Source organism: Megalobrama amblycephala, linkage group LG1 (assembly GCF_018812025.1).
Source record: "Megalobrama amblycephala isolate DHTTF-2021 linkage group LG1, ASM1881202v1, whole genome shotgun sequence".
In the NCBI taxonomy this organism is placed as follows: Eukaryota; Metazoa; Chordata; class Actinopteri; order Cypriniformes; family Xenocyprididae; genus Megalobrama; species Megalobrama amblycephala.
The window spans coordinates 39,392,400-39,412,620 of NC_063044.1; the positions used below are offsets into that span (position 1 = coordinate 39,392,400).

At 37.5% G+C, this 20,221-nt stretch overlaps 1 protein-coding gene across 3 annotated transcripts in view; it reads right to left on the reverse strand.

The window, feature by feature from the left end:
• Nucleotides 1-5,720: 5,720 nt before the first annotated feature.
• Nucleotides 5,721-20,221, reverse strand: part of smurf1 (SMAD specific E3 ubiquitin protein ligase 1) — a 47,064-nt gene continuing 32,563 nt past the window's right edge. Inside the window, exons 7-18 of one of the 3 annotated variants that reach the window (XM_048192461.1) lie at nt 19,744-19,982; nt 18,910-18,994; nt 16,933-17,079; nt 16,414-16,615; nt 14,973-15,076; nt 14,570-14,684; nt 13,222-13,400; nt 12,637-12,774; nt 12,166-12,286; nt 10,949-11,150; nt 10,375-10,450; nt 5,721-8,153 (exon numbers count right to left, since the gene is read on the reverse strand). In XM_048192461.1, the coding sequence (XP_048048418.1) occupies nt 8,054-8,153; nt 10,375-10,450; nt 10,949-11,150; nt 12,166-12,286; nt 12,637-12,774; nt 13,222-13,400; nt 14,570-14,684; nt 14,973-15,076; nt 16,414-16,615; nt 16,933-17,079; nt 18,910-18,994; nt 19,744-19,982 (1,708 nt within the window). In that variant the 3' untranslated portion in view covers nt 5,721-8,053. Of the gene's footprint in view, nt 8,154-10,374; nt 10,460-10,948; nt 11,151-12,165; nt 12,287-12,636; nt 12,775-13,221; nt 13,401-14,569; nt 14,685-14,972; nt 15,077-16,413; nt 16,616-16,932; nt 17,080-18,909; nt 18,995-19,743; nt 19,983-20,221 lie in introns of all 3 variants that reach the window. The other 2 variants (XM_048192457.1, XM_048192464.1) reach the window with 2 other exon arrangements.

Genomic DNA, 20,221 nt, shown 5'->3' on the forward strand with positions numbered 1-20,221 from the left:
AATAAAATCTACAATGTATATTTTCAAGTCTTTAGATTATATTTTAAGATGATTTTTTTGCTGTTAATTTGAAGAGGGTGTTCTTAACGTCTCCAAAAAAAAAAAAAAAGCTAAGGTATCTTTGTCCCTTTCTCAAAAGGAACATCTGGCTTACGTTTTTCATGGCAGATGTATGTTGTGGTTGGCAACTCCAAAAAACTTGGCTGATTGTTTGCTGTAATTTTAGATTACATGTTTATTGAGTAGAAGATCTGATCCTGTAGACCGTTCTACTGCTCTATCTCCCTCTCTCTGGGAGTATAAGGATCAGATGCTTTTGGTTTTATATCACATTTCACTAAAGGCAAATAAATGCACTTCTATGGGTCTGAGATGTACCAATGAATATGAAAATATGTCTCCATTTTCAGAAGGTATGTTGGCGGGTGTCAAAGTCCCACTCCTGCTGTGAACACGTCCTACATGAACAGTAAAAACAGAGTGATAAAATGTCTCTTAAAATTCAACCCTGAATGGAAACAGGTCTACATTTCATCTTTGTGTGTTTGACATTTTTAAAAACAAACAGAACAGATGAAATAGAAGCTCTAAGTATATTACAAAATTCTTTACAAAATGTTTCCTTCAACATGTACTCGGAAGAACCGTATAAATAAATAGCACAATATAATTTTTTTTTTTTTTAATGAAATACAGCCTTGTCTTGCCAATAAATGTCTAAGTAGTGATATATGGCCAGCATCTCACCATACACAAAGAACATATTGGATATTATTAAAATTAAGACATAGGATATAGACATAGGTGTTTTATCAGACTACTGAGTGAAACAGTACATTCTCTGTTTCTGAACAAAACAAAGATATCGACCACTATTTTTAGTTCCAACTGATGTTAGTTTCAAATGTTGTGTGAATTAAAATAAAACAAATCAATTGGTGATTTAACATCTGCTAAAGGTTGTGTGAATTAACAAAACAACCAAACAAACAAAAAACTATTTGTGATTTAATAATGGTTGTGTGAATTAACAAAACAAAACAAAAGTTCACTCAAAAATAAAAATTCTGTCATTATTTACTCACCCTCATGTCATGTTTATCTGTGGAACAAAAAAAGGAGAATTTTTGAAGAATGTTCACGCTGCCTTTATGTAGTAAAAGTAATCAGTGGTTCTGAAGCTCAAAAAAAAAAAAAAAAAGACAGAGAAAATAAATAAAATAAAATGGTCCACTAGTGTTTTAAAGCCGTCTGATATTGTTGTGTGAGAAACAGACTGAAAGTCCTAATTCACTAATCATGCTTGACATCTCTGTTCACAATTCACATTTATTGTATGGAGAAGAGCTGCTCGGACACCCTGTTAAATATCTCCTTTTTGTGTTCCACAGAAGAAAGCAAGCCATACATGCTTGGAATGACATGAGGGTGAATAAATGATGAATTTTCATTTTGGGGTGAAAATTCCTCCCCAAATCCCTCATGACGTCTGCTACTAGAGGTTCTCAGGCTCTTTGTAACCCACAAGGAATGATTTATAGGAAAGTATAATGCGCTCCACTATTTTAGGCCTTATCTTACCTATCAAAACTCATTCCTAGTTCCTAAAAAGTGAAAAGGTTAGACTGTGATGAAGATCTCGTGTCTTCTTATGTTGTCTGAGCCTGAGGACAGACTTCATGGTTCTTCTGCCAAACCAAAGCTCTGGTTTTCATCATCGTGACGGTTCCAGTACCGATCTGCGTTGATCTCATTACAGATAGAAGAGCAACTCATTTTCTTAAAACTGGATGAACACCTACTTTTATGAGCATCAGAATTTTCTGGCTTGAGTTTTGACTCCCGGTAAAGGTCAGGGGACATTATAATGTCCCTTCATAAAGTCTTATTACTGCTGCAGGATTGTGGCACCACTGTCAGCCTGGCACCGCTGCTTGCTTTTCTCCATGGATATCATTTTCAAAATGTTTTCAGGAAACTGGGCAAGGAAAACCTCCAAGGACATTCACAGTTTAAGTCGTCGACTCTCTTGAATTTTCCAGACATTTTTAATGGTGGAAAAGACACAGCAAACATTAGCGGAGACAGTTCATTTAATGTTGTATTCCTAATTAACATTTATTAGTGTTTGCTTATTTGCCAAGAGTTTTGGGCAATTAATAAAACATATCTGAAGGTAATTATAAGCTGTTATTATGCCACGTTCACGCCATGTCGTAATTACGAGATGACAACCCATGACGTTCTACATGGAGCCGTTCACGTCCTCGGAATTATGCGTTTATATGGCAACCCTATCAACGCCCTAAAGAATCTGCTGCAATCAACCGGTCGGAGCTCTCAGAAAACTCTGCATTTAAAGCTGCTTTCACACAGCGACAGAATACGGTTGTCAGTCCTGTGTTTGAATCCTTAAAGGGATAGTTCACCCAAAAATGAAAATTATCCCATGATTTACTCAACCTCAAGCCATCCTAGGTGTATATGACTGTCTTCTTTCAGACGAACACAATCGGAGACATGTTTAAAAATATCCTTAGTCCTCCAAGGTTTATAATTGTTGTGAAGGGTTTTGTCAAAAGTCAAAAATAATGCATCCATATATAAAAAAAAAGTAATCCATACGACTCCAGGGGGTTAATAAAGGCCTTCTGAAATGAAGCGATGTGTTTTTGAAAGAAAAATATCCATATTTAAAACTTTAAATAAATGTAAATAACTAGCTTCCGGCGGACAACCGTACACAGAATCCATCCCATATATATTAAAGGGTTAGTTCACCCAAAAACGAAAATTCTGTCATTTATTACTCACCCTCATGTCGTTCCACACCCGTAAGACCTTCATTTATCTATGGAACACAAACTAAGATATTTTTGATGAAATCTGATGGCTCAGTGTGGCCTCCATTGCCAGCAATGTCACCGAACTTCTCAAGATCCAGAAAGCTACTAAAAACAGTTCATGTGATTACAGTGGTTCAACCTTAATATTATAATGCGAAAAAAACAACTTTTGAACAATATCTAGTGATGGGTGATTTCAAAACACTGCTTCATGAAGCTTCGAAGCTTTACGAATCTTTTGTTTCAAATCAGTGGTTCGGAGCGCCAAAGTCACGTGATTTCAGTAAATAAGGCTTCGTTTACGCAATCCAAAACACTGATTCGAAACTAAAGATTTGTAAAGCTTCGAAGCTTCATGAAGCAGTGTTTTGAAATCGCCCATCACTAGATATTGTTGAATAAGGTCATTATTTTGTTATTTTTTGGCGCACAAAAAGTATTGTCAGTGACATTGCCGTCAATGCAGGCCTCACTGAGCTCTCAGATTTCATCAAAAATATCTTAATTTGTGTTCTGAAGATGAACGAAGGTCTTACGGGTGTGGAACGACATGAGGGCGAGTAATTAATGACATTATTTAAATTTTTGGGTGAACTAACCCTTTAATATGGTTGGTTACGTTCACATACAGGGGAGCGTTTCCCAAAACCATAGTTGCTAACTAAGTTAGCAATTTTGTTGGTTGCAATACAATTTAACAGGTTAGCAACTATGCTTTTGGGAAACGCACCCCAGTACAATTATTTACGGGAGTGACAACCGCATTCAATAAACAAACTCACACCCGTAACATTACATTTTCTTACAACCGCACTCTGAAAATTTGCGCTGTGTGAATGGAACAGGACTGTACAACTAGTTGTCTGTCGCGTCAAACAGTGCGAGAGAGCCGCTATGCTAACGGGTTTCGTGTGTTGTTTCACTTTCGGTAACTTACAGTGAGGGCGATATGAGCCGTGTGTCATCTGAAGGTTTTACATCCAGTCACATTGATGACATAGATGAACTCGCGGCTCAATTGGACTCCTGTCAAAAGTGATAAGACTTTTCAGTTTTATGGACATCGCCATCTTTTCATATTACTTTGGTCACTGTCGCTATGGTTACTAGTAAGAAAATAATATAGACAGTAAAAGAAATGGACACAGCGACCCCATTGGAACTCAATTGAGACAAGTGAAGCCCATTTTTAGCGATTTTTAGCACTTCCGTTTCTGACGCGCAGACTCAAACTAAGCTTGATGACGTCAGCAACCTGTCTGACAGATGTAAATCTTGTAGTAGCTGTGCGTGCAAACTGCCATCGTTAATCTTGCAGAGACGGCGAGCTTGAGTGGGGAGTTCTTTGGCGTGAGTGAGCAGGAGTAAGTATTCTGATTAATTATTTTGTATAGTATTTTAAAATGTAACGCCAGTACGCCATATTAAGTTAATGCATACTATTGCCTGCGAGCTTCTCCTCCTGTCTGTACGGTAATTTCTCTACTGTGCGACAGAGAGTCGAGTGGTTATGACGCAATCGTTAGCCTATTTTTACAAAAACTGTTTCTACGGGGCCATAATGTAACATAGAAGGTAATGGAGCCCTTTATACATTGTCGTGTATCTTTAGAAATAAATAATGGACAAATGGAGTCTTTAAACGCCTCAGATGTAAAGTTATTCGCTGTCAAAGTGACGCCAAAATGAATGGGAGTCAATGGGATGCTAACGCAAGTGAAGTTCTGCTACAAGATGGCGGCACGCGGCCGACTTCAACTTCCGGTCGACTTCCTTGGGCACTGGAAAATACGGGCTTGACTCTCGTTGCAAGTCCACACAGACAGTATTCGAGAGGCTACTTTAAGTTGCTGTGTGAACGGGACATTTTGAGACTCACACATTTAAATAAATGTGTTTTAAAATAAAAACTGACAGTCTGAACGTAGCGAAGTTGTAATTACGAGTTTTACAATGACGTGAATTCCAACATGGCGTCAATGCACTTTTATTATAATTATTACCAAAGTCTCTTTAAGACAAGTCATTTCACTCGGCGGCCATCTTTGAAACGCCTCTCGGGCATGCAAGTGCAGCTCCTATCTCTTTGAATGGGGAAACATCAAATTCTTCAAAGCTGTTTGCCAAGCTTTCGATTAAATTTCATATTTGTAATCACCAATGAAATCTGACAACAACTGTCTCATAAATTTTGTTTCTAAATGCTTGAATCATGACGAAAAAACCTGTATTTTTCAGGCTGGATCAAGCTTATGCGCATGCGCAATCCTAAGTGCGCGTCTCTTGTGCCTCATTTCGGAGGCGCGCGTCTAACGGTTTCTATAGGAACCGGAACTTCTAACGGCCGCTGCAGTGACACGATGACTTTACCAATCAGTGATTGGCTCTTATTTAGAAGGCGGGACTTATTCCGCCATATTGCGCGTTACACTTTCTCTCGTTCAAAACAATACCAGTGACACGTCTTGTGTTATTCTATAGTCTTTGTTATTACAAGGAAGCTATATTTGCTTTGACGTAAAGTTTTCAATTTTCTTTTCAGAAAAATGATCATGGTTTCCCTTCCTGACAAAATATTGCACCACCTTGCTTATGGAACGTCTACATATTTAGCATTCACATCACAATCTGAATGTAATTTTAGGCCAGCCCTACAAACGGCTTGGACACAAGGCAGCGCTTGTGCTCTCAACACGGACGCCAAAGAACATTACGTCCTGACTCACCTGTTCCTTCATTACTTTTGCAGAGAAATAAAACGAAACCATGCATTATTATGAGCGACAGCTGGCTTATTTTTCTTAACGTTCATTGCTAAATGAAATTCATCATATATATGCAATCAAAGACCAGAAAAAAAGCAATGAGAAGTGATTTGCAATTTAGTTTCTTTAATATAATCTTATTTACACTGAATTTTTTTCAGAAATGTTTAGTACATAGTAAGTTACATTACTCTTGCATCGAATAAACAATGACACTCAGGACCTAATAATTGTACAATGTGATGATACCAGTCACATTACTTGGAAAAAGGTTTTTTCTTAGAGAAATATGAAAACAACTGTAACTTCAGGCAAAGTCCATACTCATCTTCAAGCTCACTAGCCATTCCCACAAGTACACAACATTTAACGTCACCTCTTTTGTGTTTTATCCAAGTTTAAAAACATTTCACCACTCTAGGCATTCACAGCCTTTTGGGAAAAACAGAAAACTTCATTTTTGCACACTTGTCATAGACACAAATTCCAACCGATCCGATACACATTAAGTGAGGAAAGAGACATTTTAAGACAGAACCAAGAATATAAAGGTGATGGATTTTATTGCATATATCACAAATATGAACATGACCACCGGGGCCCAGCCTACATTACTTGCTGACTCCATCCAGGTCAAAGGTCGGGTGTCGTCCTCTTAACGTCCTGAAGAATCAGCAGCAGGTTTAAATACTTTGATTCATACATAAAATAAAAGAGATTAGTGTACAGCTTTCACAAGAACTCGGCCTTCTCTGAAAACTACGGAATAATGGAAATAGCAGCAATACTTAAAAGGACATTACATGGTAATAAATAATTGGTTAAAAAAAAAAAAAAAAAAAAAAAAAAAAACGAAGAGAGCGAGAGAGAAAAAGACAAAAGTGGTTGAATAAACACTATGAGGTTGGCTCATTCTTTACATTTACAAAGAATAATCAGGTGCCATGCACATCAAGCACTACATAATGAAATCCAAGACACCCCCCTGGTCTTTCAACACACCAAAACCTGGACCAAACACCTCTCCGTCAGAGTCCAGAGAGGCCGCCAAACTGAGCCGAAGGACATCAGCGATCGTCCACAGGGGATTAAACACTCCATGATGGGCGATTGTACACGTGCCAGCCAAAGTGCTGAATGTTACTCGAAGCAGTGGTTTCAATGAAAGAGCTGCGAATAACAGTCTGGAGGTGATTTTTAATAGTACGTTAAGTTAAAACAGTTAATGCTAAGATACCATATGACTATGGCTAGATTCATTTGGAAAAGATTAACAGGGTCCATCAAAATTAAGGACAAAAAGAGCTCCTTTAAAACATTCGCCATCCGTTTTCTTTGCGAAACTAAAGTTACGAGTCGAGTTTAGGTGTGTTAACGGACACAATGGATTCGAATGTTGTTCAAGAAGGTGACAGAAGTAGACTTGCTTCAAAATCTGCATATTAAAACACCATTCATTCATCAAAAAGTAGGTCTTTTGCCAACAACGGAGGAATGCTCATTGGATTAAAAAAGTAAAAAAAAAAAGAAGAAAAAAAAAAAAAAAAGATTTTTATGCGACGAAAATACTGGCTCACTCTGGAAACCGCTGACTTTGCAAAGGGCTTTGGGTCCTTCTCTAGACTGCACATGATCGTTGTGCTTCAGCTGAAGAACATTAACACATGGGCGCTGTTACATTCACAGTTCCCATGAGAGGACTAAGACTCGCCGTTAAGCATGTTCTTGATCTCAGACAAAAAAAACAAACAAACATTTCAATAATACATTTCAAGCAATCAAGTTAAAATTTCTACAATGAGAACTGATGAGTACAGGAAATGGATACCACTGAAATGCCATCCTATAGTACTGAACAGGATGTGAAGAAATAAAATAGATAGTACGGAAACAATTGGAGGCATTACACACATAACGAGCATGACAACGCTGACCACCCTTGTCCTTCAGGACACATTTGCTGTAGGTAAACTGGTTTAATGGTCACAGGCTCTGTGTATGTTAAAATACTCCACCTAGACTAAAACATGAGCTCTACTTCATGTAGACCACAGGCTCAGCGAGGCTCTACGTACTGCAGCACAAACATACTCGCATTACAGTCAGACGCTATCAACCCGCCGCTTCAGTGACAAAGACAATACAAACTGGATTTTTGAGAAAAAACAAAACAAAACGTTGATCAGATTTCTCCGTAACTTATGTGGTAATGCGCAAACAATTACCGAATCACACCATGAGGAATCGTTAGTCTTTGAGAGTTTTGCCCCTGGGTGGTCGCTCCCCTCCGTTGCAGTCTCAGGCTGGCGGGTGATGCTAAAGTCTGTCAGGAGACACCAGTCCGTCTGTCCTAGAGAAGGGGAGGGGGGTGAGAGGGATGGCTGGGGCTGTTTGGTGGGTTTGCTGCCATTGCTGGCTGGCTGGACAGGGCAGGGCACTCGCTCACTCCACTGCAAAGCCACACGTCTCCTCCACGGCCGTTAGGAGCTTCTCGTAGAGCTTCTCGTATGACTCGTAAGGCGGGATGTCGATTCGGTTGAAGCTGAGAGAATATGCGAGAACTGAGATCAGTATTTCAGCAAGAGCTCTGACTTCATTCCATCTTAACTGAGTCCTATCATGCATTTGTATAGTTTGACATTTAATAAAATTACTTTAATTGTAGTACCATGAGTGCCATATGACCATTTTCCACTCCATTCTCCATTTTTTTTTTTTTAGAAACATACATAAATCATTCCAATGTGTTGATTTGGTGTTTAAGAAACATTTCTTATTATTATCACTGTTGAAAACAGTGTTGAGTTCAAAAGAACAGCAATTATTTTAAAAAGAAATCATCTATAGCATTATAAATGTATTTAATATCCCTCTTAATCAATTTATCCCTTTAAGCCCTGAAGGCATTTTAGTAGTTTTTTCTGACTCTAGAAAGGACAGTCAAAAGGTTGGTATCGTTTGATAATTTTTTTTTACATTTTTAGAAGAAACAAATGATTACATTTGGACATTCTTATGCTGAGAAACTGCTGATAAAAGACATTTGACATGCAGGAAGGAAATAAGGTAGAATGACAATTCTTTTGTGTTGAAGTTCCCCTATATGCGAGCTGCATCTGGATCAAATTTTGTGGTGATAGCATAAAGGAATCAATAGTTACAGCATTTTGAACCGAGGTAGCCTTTTTGTTTAGCCCTTGACACTCCCTAATGGGCATTTTTAAAAGCGTTCCTCCATGAGGAATATCGTGATTGACGCTTTGGATTATGTTGATTTTGGACTCATTTTAATCAGGAGCATCCACTGTAAGTAATGATGTGCCAGTTTCTATGATCTGTGCATGTTTCATGAAGTTATAAGCGAAAAACTTCATGTGAAAGCTACATTTGTAAGCGCCTGTGCGCCTATTGGATGTTATGTGTTGTAGCTCCGTGAGGAATATCTCGTGATTAATGCATTGGATTATGTTGACTTTGGACTCATTTTAATTGTGAGAATCTGCTCTAAATAACGTTGAGCAATTTTCCACAATCGGATGTTTCGAAAACATGACATAAATGCTGCATCCGTATGTTATTTACATATGGGTCTTGCAGGGTTTTACAAAAACTCACATTTAGTCAAAGCCCGAAACAATTATGCTTGTTGTATTCTACTCTGTTAGACCGATGACAAATGACATACTACTATCTGAGCTGTATTCTGTTTTTGACACATTGCAGTACATAGTACAAAAAAGTATTTCATAAATTATGAAAACTTTTTTTTATCTATCAGCAAATAACTCAACACTACTTGGGAGTTAATCAAATTCTACAAAAGGTCAAAAAAATAAAATAAAAATAACTTTTTAATAGGACATTTGAATCTCAAATGAAATGAAAAGATTTTTTTAAATAAAAGATCATGGAACTTTGGATTAATCATGATATGACCCCTTTTATAACAACAGAAAGTGTATATTTAATTTTTTTGAAAACCAGGGCTTGACATTAACACCTGCCAAATGCGGGTGGATTTCAGCAGTGGTGTGTAACACAGTCACTCATACAAGCCACTTTGGCAGGTTGAATTGTATATATAATACATATTTTTCAATTGTAGTCTTTTAAAAAGGCATTGAAATAATAAACTAACTGCAATGTAGTGTCAAAAATATAGATTTTTCAATACTGAAATATCTGAAACTTTTCTCTGTTTTCTCTCCCTCACCTCGTCAACAGCGAGTTGACACACAAATCCTCCTCCCCTCACTCACTCATTTCATTTGCTCTGGATGAATATTGTTAGTGTTACAGGGTTTGAATTTCAGCGTAGGATTCTGTGTATTGTGCATAATTTTATTCATTCCTGCAAATTTTGTGCTCACACCCAAAGTGTACGCACATAAAACCGCCTCCCAGTACTAAATTGACTTCTATTTTGGCTGCTTATTGCTCTTCAAACAGTCAAATACACACAAAATAATGTCAAGATGCCGGTCATGTAAACACAGTCAGTTATGTTTTAAGTGAACGTAAACAGAGAAAGAAAATGCATTGTAACAGTATATAATAGATCTGTGCGTCAGGTCTTAAAGTGACAGGAGCCTAATGTACCTGCTGCCAAATTATGAGATATTAAAAATGCTGAGTGGCTAGTAACTTTGAAAAAACACTAACCAGAGTGGCTGGTCAGCAAAAAAGTTAAAGTTAAGCCTGGTTGAAAACAAAACAGATCTTTTGCGTCTTTTATTAGTTTCAGGTTTATAGCTAAATCTTACCATGTGTGGGCTTTGGGCAGGTTGTCTGTGTTGGCATCAATTAAATGAATAGTGAAGAGTCTTGGTCCTGCAGAACCTGTAGAACCTTACAAAGATACATTCTAGTTATCACTGTTCTCCAAATCATCACACTCAACAGAAGTGAGTAAGAACACAACCTACTTTAAAAAGACACATTCACAAGTCAAGTAGCTTCCATATTGTTAAAAGTGAATCAGATTATTCAGAAGGATGTAAGGTAGGGAAGGGCTTGAGATTTGTTTGGAAGGGGAACCTATGAAACATGTTAGGCTATGGTCTTATTGCGTAAAATTTTCCTGCCTGTGTGGTCTTAGATTAAAAAAAAGGAATGTGTAAAAAACTATTTCATAATGTGCATGTACATTTTCTTTAGAATAATATGCACTGATAAATTGTGCATAATTGATAAATTTTGGTTTCATGTTACCTTTAGTCAGGAAATATTTCAGTAGGTTTAAGACCAATACAAACTAAATAGTGACAGACTAGGAAGTTTTGACAAGCACAATATGTCATGTATATTGAAAGTACACATGGCTTATCCATTAGCCACCTTGCAGTGCTTTGAAGCCTTGTAAAGGAACGCGTGTGGAGCCCGTGACGAACTGTAGCAGTCTGCCTCTCCTCTCTTCGTCAAACGATTCAACCGCCTGCCAGAACCACTTCACTATGTTACTGTCTGCCACACAGTGCTTAAGCCGCGTGTTGGCCTTCCAGTCGTTCAGATCGATCTTCCCCAAACCACCGATGATCAGCTACAAGGCAGAGAGAAACATATAAACAATATTTCTGAGAGGGGCAGGCCTATATGAGCAATTTATTATACATATTTGCAATACGTTTGATGAAGATACACTACCGTACCTGTTTGGGATCAGTAAGATTTTGTTTTCTTTCAAAGAATTAACTCTTTTTATTCAGCAAGGATGCATTAATTTGGTCAAAAAATTAGCATCACAACTGTTTACAACATTGATAGTAATAATTAATCTTATTGAGCATCAAATCATCATATTAGAATGATTTCTGAAGGATCATGTGACTGAAGACTGGAGTAATGATGCTGAAAATTCAGCTTTGATCATAGGAATAAATTGCATTTAAAATTTAAATAGAAAAGTTGTTCTAAATTGCAATATTATTTCATAGTATTACTGTTCTTATTGTATTTTTCAAATATATGCAGCCTTGGTGAGCGCAAGAAACATTTTTCAAAACCAAAAAAAATGTACTATCCCCAAACCTTTGAACAGTAGTGTATGAAAAGAAAAAAAAGCAATATAAAAATAGTATTACTTTAAACAATTTCTATAAGCCATTAAGGTTTCCCAAATAACGTGTAATTAGATTAATTAGATTTCATCATTCCTAATCGTTTCAGAACTATGAGAGCAAGACTTTTAATAATGTCTCTGATATTTAATAAGGTATAAGCTGCAAATAAATAAATATATTCATGGTTATTTTAAAGAACGGATTCAAACTGGATTCAATCATTCACGTGCGTCATCACACAAAAATGTTTTACACATGTGCATAAATGTTGCTATTTATTACAATGCATTGTTATACTGATCCAAAGAAATCAAAATGATTTATGACATGAACCATAACAACATGACATTTAAAACTATATATAAATATATATATATAAATTTTTGTTTTAGACTCGTATACGCATAGCACAGCTCAACTGAAAACACTATTGCATTAATCACAAGCATAAGAGAACTGCCTGTCCATTCAGTGTGTCTGAAATGTCTGGATTACCTCAAGTTCCTTGTTGTCAAAAGGCTTGAGCAGATGCTGTGGAATGAGTTCATTGAAGCCTTTCTGCAAGGCGAGGAACTGGGCCTCAATGCCTCGCATGAACCTCCAGTTGACATACAGCCTAAAAGAGACACAATCAATCATTAGAGATCTGCAGTGGAACCTGGAGAATGCTAACAGGCAACTGCGCCCCACGGTTCTCCATTAACAACCTCTGATTCATTTCTATTTGGCAATGACTCCCAGACAATAAAGACTCATAAAAATTGACATCCCACTAACATTCTTGATCGGTAGCTTATATATCCAGGGTTCACTCAATCAAATTGACAGTGGAAAAAGCAGTGAGGCTCCTAAAACCTATGCCAAGCCCCTTTAGCGAGGGTGACTGCTGCCCTCTGCTGGCTGACTGTCTCAGAGAGAGTGAATCTGCTGTGCCTGGTAGTCCACAAAGCTTGTTCGTCTTCATACCTCACATATTCTTTCTTGTTCTCCTCTGTGACTGGGATGTTCTTGCCATTTGGTTTCAGCTCATGTTGGAGGAATTTGCCAAAAGCATTATGTTCTACGCAGAAGGTGTGGTCCAAAACAGATGTGATGTCATTCTCTCTGAAAAACACAAGAAAAATATAGCCAAGTTATTCATATTGTTGCTTACATTCAACAGGCTACCCATTAACAATCCATAAATATCAAGCTGTTTGTTTGGCCACACTGAACCCAAAATATGCCTGGGCATTTCACTTTGTTTTTACTTTTTTTTTTTTATATATATATATATATATATATATATATATATATATATATATATATATATATATATATATATATATATATATATATATATATATATATATATATATATATATATATATATATATAATTCCATTTGCAATGGTGACTCTTTATATTCTTCTTAAAAACCAACAAAACTGTAATACTAACAGTTTTTACATTTAAATTAGAATGCATTAAAAGCAGCACAAAAATGTTTCATAGAGACATTATAGATATATAAATTATACCCAAGTATAATTTCTTATGAAAATCACTCACAGGATCCAGACGAGGCTCTTGTGCAGCTCTGGGTCCACAGTCTCAAGGTCACAAAGCTGGATGGGTTTCCCCAGGAGCTGCTTGTAGAAGGGCAAGGTGAAGCCTCCATTGATGTAGTGCCCATGGAAAACAGCCAGACCCATAATCCGCCCAACAAAGTGGAAGTAAGACAAGTGGTCCTGAAAAAACAGCAGAGGGCGTGACAGGAAAGTTAATGAGACCCTGCAGCAGAGGAACATTTAGTCAACCTTTTAAAGCACACATGAGGACCACGAGGTCCAAGCAGCACAGATTTTGCAAAATTTCTTCATAACGTACTGATTTACTGGGTCTTGTTTAAGAGTAAGCAACAACTAATCCATAATATTGATAGTGAAAATCGTCAACAACGAATGTCCGTATAAATTAGTCGCGTCTACCCACCATGCACAGAAAACTTGCGCTAGTCGCGTCAAATAAAAGCCCTGAATAACGCATTTCTATGGACAAAATGCATCTTAAAGTAGCGGAGGAAATGGAGTAAGCTGCTGCGGCAAAGGTACGTGATTCAAGCTGCACAAAACATGAGAATTCTTTATTTTAAGCTTCAAACTTATGCATTAGTGTAATGTCTTGCCCTGTCAGGCGCTTTGACAGATGTGTATGCTGTTTAATGTGTGATATAAAATGTTCATTTTACATTATATCCTTATCTGTAAGTGTTACAAATTCACACAAGTATTTCTATTTTGCATGAAGGCTCGTCGTGATGGTCAGCGTTAAACTTCAAACTTTACTGAACGAGCACCGGTACTTGCATGCGCGTCAAACAGATGGGACGCATCAGAGAGGGAGACAAAATATTCATTTTGCTGAAATATCTGTTGTTGGATTACAAATTTAGGTTTAAAAGTCAACATGTAATTCAAGTATTTTTTGAGAGTGGTAACTATAAAGGGACATTTACAGGATAAAAAAAAAGACAGTAAGAGGTTATTGGGTCCAGATTGAATGCGCGTGTATCTGATGACAGAGTTTGTGTTTTTCTTTATTATCTTTACCATTATCTTCATTTTTAATGTAGGGATTTAAATCTTTAAAGTCTTTTTGTTTTATAGCTCTTTTGCATATAGATATATTCAATATAAATGATTTCATAGCATTTAGTTGGCACTTTTGTTTGAAGGACAGCATTGGGCAGGACATGGAATAGTGTGTTTTGTCAATAAAATAAAATAAAAAAGAAAATTGGTCATTTTATTCGATTAATCGAAGAAATAATCTGCCAACTAATCGATTATCAAAATAATTGTTAGCTGCAGCCCTATTTAAGAGAGAAATCCCAAGCATAGTTCACCAAATGACTTACAGGGTTGATGGATGAATCTGGGTTGATCTGTAGTGTGTAGATGTTATCAGTTGAGTACTGAAACAGGCCGTAGTATGGATTTAGCATCTCATGACAGAGAAGATATAACCACTCCCTGGAATAAGACAGGAATTCAGACACAGAAGTCAGATAGACTTTTTAAGAAGATGCTCATATCTTAGTCTTGCTGGCTGCAGTTCAATCTAAACTCTGTGCTCAACAGGGAAACACCTGCAATATCGTGAACATGATACCCTGCATGCTGATAAGCCTGGCTGAGATACAGCTAAACTGTTGAAATTATAAAGTCAAGTCTGGCGTATGAAAAGAGATGGGGGAATAATGAGGCACAAGGGAAATTAATTAATGAGAACCTTTCATATGGAACAGATTCATATGCTACCTAGCAACACCACCGTAATCCAGCCCCTCCTCTCCTCTAAACTTCACCATCAGCCGCTTCTTCAGGTCTTTGGGTCTCATCTTCATGATCTGCCTATAAGACTCCTATTGCACAGATAGAGCAGCACTTAGAGCAGTGACATAACACATTTTACTTCCATAAGATGCAATTCTGAGTGAAACATTAATTTACATAAATTATACAGAATTAAATTAAAGGGATAGTTCACCCTAATATGAAAATTAAGTCTGAAAAATATTTGTCCATATAATGGCAGTGAATAGCAACCAGTATCAAGCTTGTTAAAAAAAGACAAAAGTATCTGAATGATCCCATGCGACGTACCGTACATTCCAAGTGTGCTTGATAGGGTTAGGTGAAAAACAAAACAAAATATAATGTATTATTTAACAAAATTCTTGACCTTGGCTATCTCTGCACGACGTGCGCGTTTTGTGATACTCTATTTGCGCAACAGTTCACTATATCTCGCCCAGAAAAAGCACAGAAGTTGTGAGAACTCCAGATTAACAAAAATACGACATGAGGGTGAGTAAATAATGACTTAATTTTCATTTTAGGGTGAACTATGCCTTTAAACAATTATAAACGAAACATTTTAAACTAGCCTAAAATTATGTGTATATTGCTATTTGGACATTTTTTTTACATCACAAAAAAAAAAAAATCAGATGCAAATTTTAAAATGTTGCTTTAAAAAGCAAGTAATTACACTACCTTTCAAAAGTATGGGGTCTTTTATTCAGCAAGGACACAAAATGTGATCATAAGTGACAGTACAGACATTTATGTAACAAAAACGTATACATTTCAAATAAATGCTGAGTGCTGATAAATCTTGGATGAAAAAAAAGAAAAAAAAAAAAATCACTGTTTATGGATTAATGGCTGCTGAAAATTCAGCTTTGATATCACAGGAATAAGTAAATTTTAAAATATATTAAAATAGAAAGTTTAATTGTAATAATTTTAATTTTAGTTGTAATAATATTTCAAATTATGACTGTTAATGTATTTTACTGTACTGTATTTTTGATCAAATAAATGCAGTCTTGGTAAACAGACTTCTTTCAAAAACAATCTTACTGACCCCAAACTTTTGAATGTTAGTGTACACTGAGATGAAAATATTTTTTTCTATGGAATTACATGCAGTGATGAATTGCACGGTAAAACCAGAAATGTGTATTGAAGTAAATAAAGTGAAATGTACATAAAAACATGTTGCTGTGACCAAAAATTGCAGTTACTAAAGATACTAAAATTGGTGTCCTACTGTCAAAGACCAAAAATCAGGCAAATCAAAACGTGATGCACGTATCAGTCACTTCCAATGACAAAAACATTTCCACAGTGCTGTTAGAACTAAATTATATATGCTAACATGAATGGCACTATACAGCTTTGTGACTGCGAGTACCTCAAAGATCTCCTCACGGGACACTTCTATGCGGCAGTGGCCGGCCTGAGGCTGCTGCAGGGAGAGCTCATGCCGGAGAACTTTAAGTTTTTGTACCAGATCTCTCTCGTAGCGCACCGGTAACTCCCCGTCACCCTCCTCCATACCGACCTCCATCTGTACGGGCAAAGCCTGGCTCGACTCCTTCACCTGAGAGTGCTGGCTGCTCATCACGTGCAAAACACACACAAATGTCACATGTGATCCAATTCCTCCGCACTTTCATAGCAGTTTATCAAACCACTGGACCAATGTAATTTTCATGCATCATTTGGGTTACACTCCCACTAGGGACGATTAGGAATTAAATGTTGAGAATTAATTTAATAAACCCTTATACAAGCAAGCAATTATCATTACTAGCAAGTTTAATTACACAAGGATGATTTATTCATTGTGGTGAATAATTAACGGGATAATTTAAGAGCTGGGATGAGTAATCAGATGTTATGAGCAGAGCCGATGTGAAAGATGTTTTACCTCATGATGTGGTGTAACCTGGGGTCGGTGAATTGTGTGGTTCTATTATTGTGGTCGACAAAATAAATTCGTCCTGACACAGTGCTCCTGATCTCCCAGCCGGGCGGCAGAGGGCCCAGCTCCTCACAACTCACGCTGTTCAAATCCCTGAAGGAGCAAGCGCACCCATCACACCTTCTGCTCAACACACATAATGGTGACCTAAAACTCCGCCTATTTACCTTCTTCCTGGGTGGGAAATTAACTTCTTTTTGTCCACCAGCCACAGTGGCAGGTGAATGCCCTACTTTACCAGCCACTAAGATTATATCAAACATTTTTATTTTTGTACATTCAAAGACACTAGCATTTAAAGTTTGGGTTAAGATTTTGTAATTTATTCAATTATAATCAATGTTAAAAAAGGTTGTGCTGTAATATTTTTGTGAAAACCATAATACATTTTTCAGGATTCTTTGATGAAAAGTTCAAACACTAAAAGGCTGCCACCCTAATAGTCAACTAATCTTTAGGCTTAGTCGGACAAAATTGGTATTAGTCTTTTAGTCGCAGAAAAAAACAACCTTCACAGGAAGTGGTGAAATCACACAGTCTGTGTGACGGACAGATTGTTAATGGCAGGAAATTCAAACATTCGCCTATCATTCATCGACCTCAAATATGGCTTATCACTTGAAACATATAAGTAGTAAGATCTTTACAAGTCTGTTCACTCTAACGTTAACCTAGATAAATGTGCACAAATCCAAGTGTTTGTGTGGAGAGTGCGCTTACTGCATAACATGGAGGCGCCGGCGCGGTCACTTGCATTCAACTTAAAATACTCTTGTAATTTTTCGGTCATATAGATAAGATAGATATAAGAATAATCCAACATTTGAAATTGTAAATGGTTTGCTTTTATTTCTCTAAACTCAATAACAACAAAAGTTGTGCATTTGTAAAATAATGAAAACAAACAGGATGCGCTTTCTGGCATCTCAGTCTTAAGCGAACTTGAATGCGTCACAAAAACGAACCGAAACTCAGCATATACTTGCCTCACAGACATGAGAATTTATCTATAGAAAGCTTGAAATGTCTACTTTTAAACAAATTGATTCAAATCCTACACAAATATTCTCAGGTTATGTAATCCATATGAATTGTGCATATAAGTGCATCCACTACTGCGGAGATGAGTCAGCATTGTCAACTTCATCTCTGCAGCCGAAAACACTAGTTTATCAATAAATTATGGCGCCGTTTTTTTCATGCCACATTCATAATCATTACGTTTGCCAGTGCGCTGCTGCAAGTTTTATGCGTGCGTTTGAGCACCGATTACGTTATGTATTATATATAGGCGATTAAAGGCTCATTTATATGTTCATTAATATAAACGCACAATTATTCGACTAATTCCTTAATTTAATGACTGAATATCCTTGCTGAATATAACTACTCTCCATTCAAGTAGAGCTAGTACTTACTGCCCTAATAGAAATAAACAAAACGGCCTTTTCAAAGGCATTACATTACAAACATGGCCACCAAGCAGACAGACTTGTCTTATTACAGAGATGTTGGCACAACTAAAGATCCAAACAAACAGTCGACAGTATATAAGAACTTTAAAAACACACACGTGCATGTTGAACATACAAACATGTTGTTGAACCAATCTGAAAAAGACCCATTTAAGAGGTCACACGCTACAGTGAACGATAAAGCAGAATAACCTGCCACCGGCTTGTGTTGATTTCCCACCCTGCCCTCATCACTAACAGACTTCTTCTCAAGTCTCGTTCCTCATGCTCCTGAGGTCATTATTATGATGATGAGCAAATGATTAATCTTCACAATGTCAACAGTAGGAGCTATTAAGTGAGATTGCTGATTATTAAGTTAGCTGATTGTGGACATTAAAGAGCTACGATTAGAGCGATATCACAATAGCAATCAAACAGGGGCAAGGCGGGTGGTGATTAAACATACCGGGGTATTCTAGGATCATGCCAGGTGCTCACGCCAGTCTGTGTGTGCAGAAAATAGACTTGGCCCTGCACAGTGGTCCTTTGCTCTGTATTAGAAAAGAGAAGAGACACATGTTATGAGTGAATGAGCAACAGCTAACTCGGTCAGAGCAGTTTACACGTAACCTGAATGAGCGCCAGGGCTATTGGAACAGGACACTGAGCATCCAGTTCTCAGACTGCACACAGCTAGTGTGGCATGTCTAGTCTGAGATTTAATTACACTGGCGCCGTCCACTGGTCACGGCAGAGGACTCGACCAGAACACCAGCAGGGTCAGGCACAGTTACACTCCAATGAGAGGCTTTACCACAGCCAATCCACCTGTATAATGCGGGCCGCAGTAGCCACACGGCTCAGCTAAAGTAGCGGTGTCACATAGAATAGACTTCTTTCAGAGCTCAGTCTCTCCAGGTCACTGCACTTCAGTAGCCTGTACACAGAGCGCTAAGCTGTTTTAGTCTCAGTGGACTTCAGCATTACTGAGGGGAAGAGATCAGGTATACACACTGGGAAGTGCAATACTACATATTTTTAAGATATTTATATATAAATCTTTTATTGCAAAACCATCACAGTCTTTAAAAAAAAGAAAGGTGACTTGCAGATTATACATAATGACAGGAAAATTGCTCACACCATGTTTATTAAAGTAGGTGAATTTGTTACAAAAGCAGTGCCTCGATTCCAGTGGTGTTTTAAAACACTGGCACTAAAAATAAAAAGGTAAAACAATTAGATTTTTTTTTTTAAATCGACTATGCTGCTGACCCATTGCTAATGTGCACACACTTACCGTAGCCCTCAGGGAGGTCGGGGGACTGGTGTCCGTGTGGTCGGTTCTGGGGTGTGTGTGCGTGCCCTCGGGAATCTTGGTTTCTGATCCGTTGTGCTTGGAGTCGCTGCTCCTGATTGGGTGACTCAAGTGCACGGCAGTTTCCTCCGCCAGCGGCCCCTGTGGGATCTGTGTATGGCATGGGCTCCTCCATAAAACAGCTGAGAGGCCGTCCGGGCCCCGAGTCCTCAAAAACTGGCCTGAAACATATACAAATCAAATGTGAAAACACACCGCACACAGACACACAAACATTAAGGACAACATAAAAATCTCCCTAATATTTTAACTGTCACAGGAACTACCCTACACAATTAAACCATTCATATTCAAATTTTCATAATCTATTAAGACATGTAATAACTTTCATGTAACATTTCTGAAATTACTATTCAGCCGGTTTAACAAAGGCCACATAGGTGTGGTTAAGTAATATCAT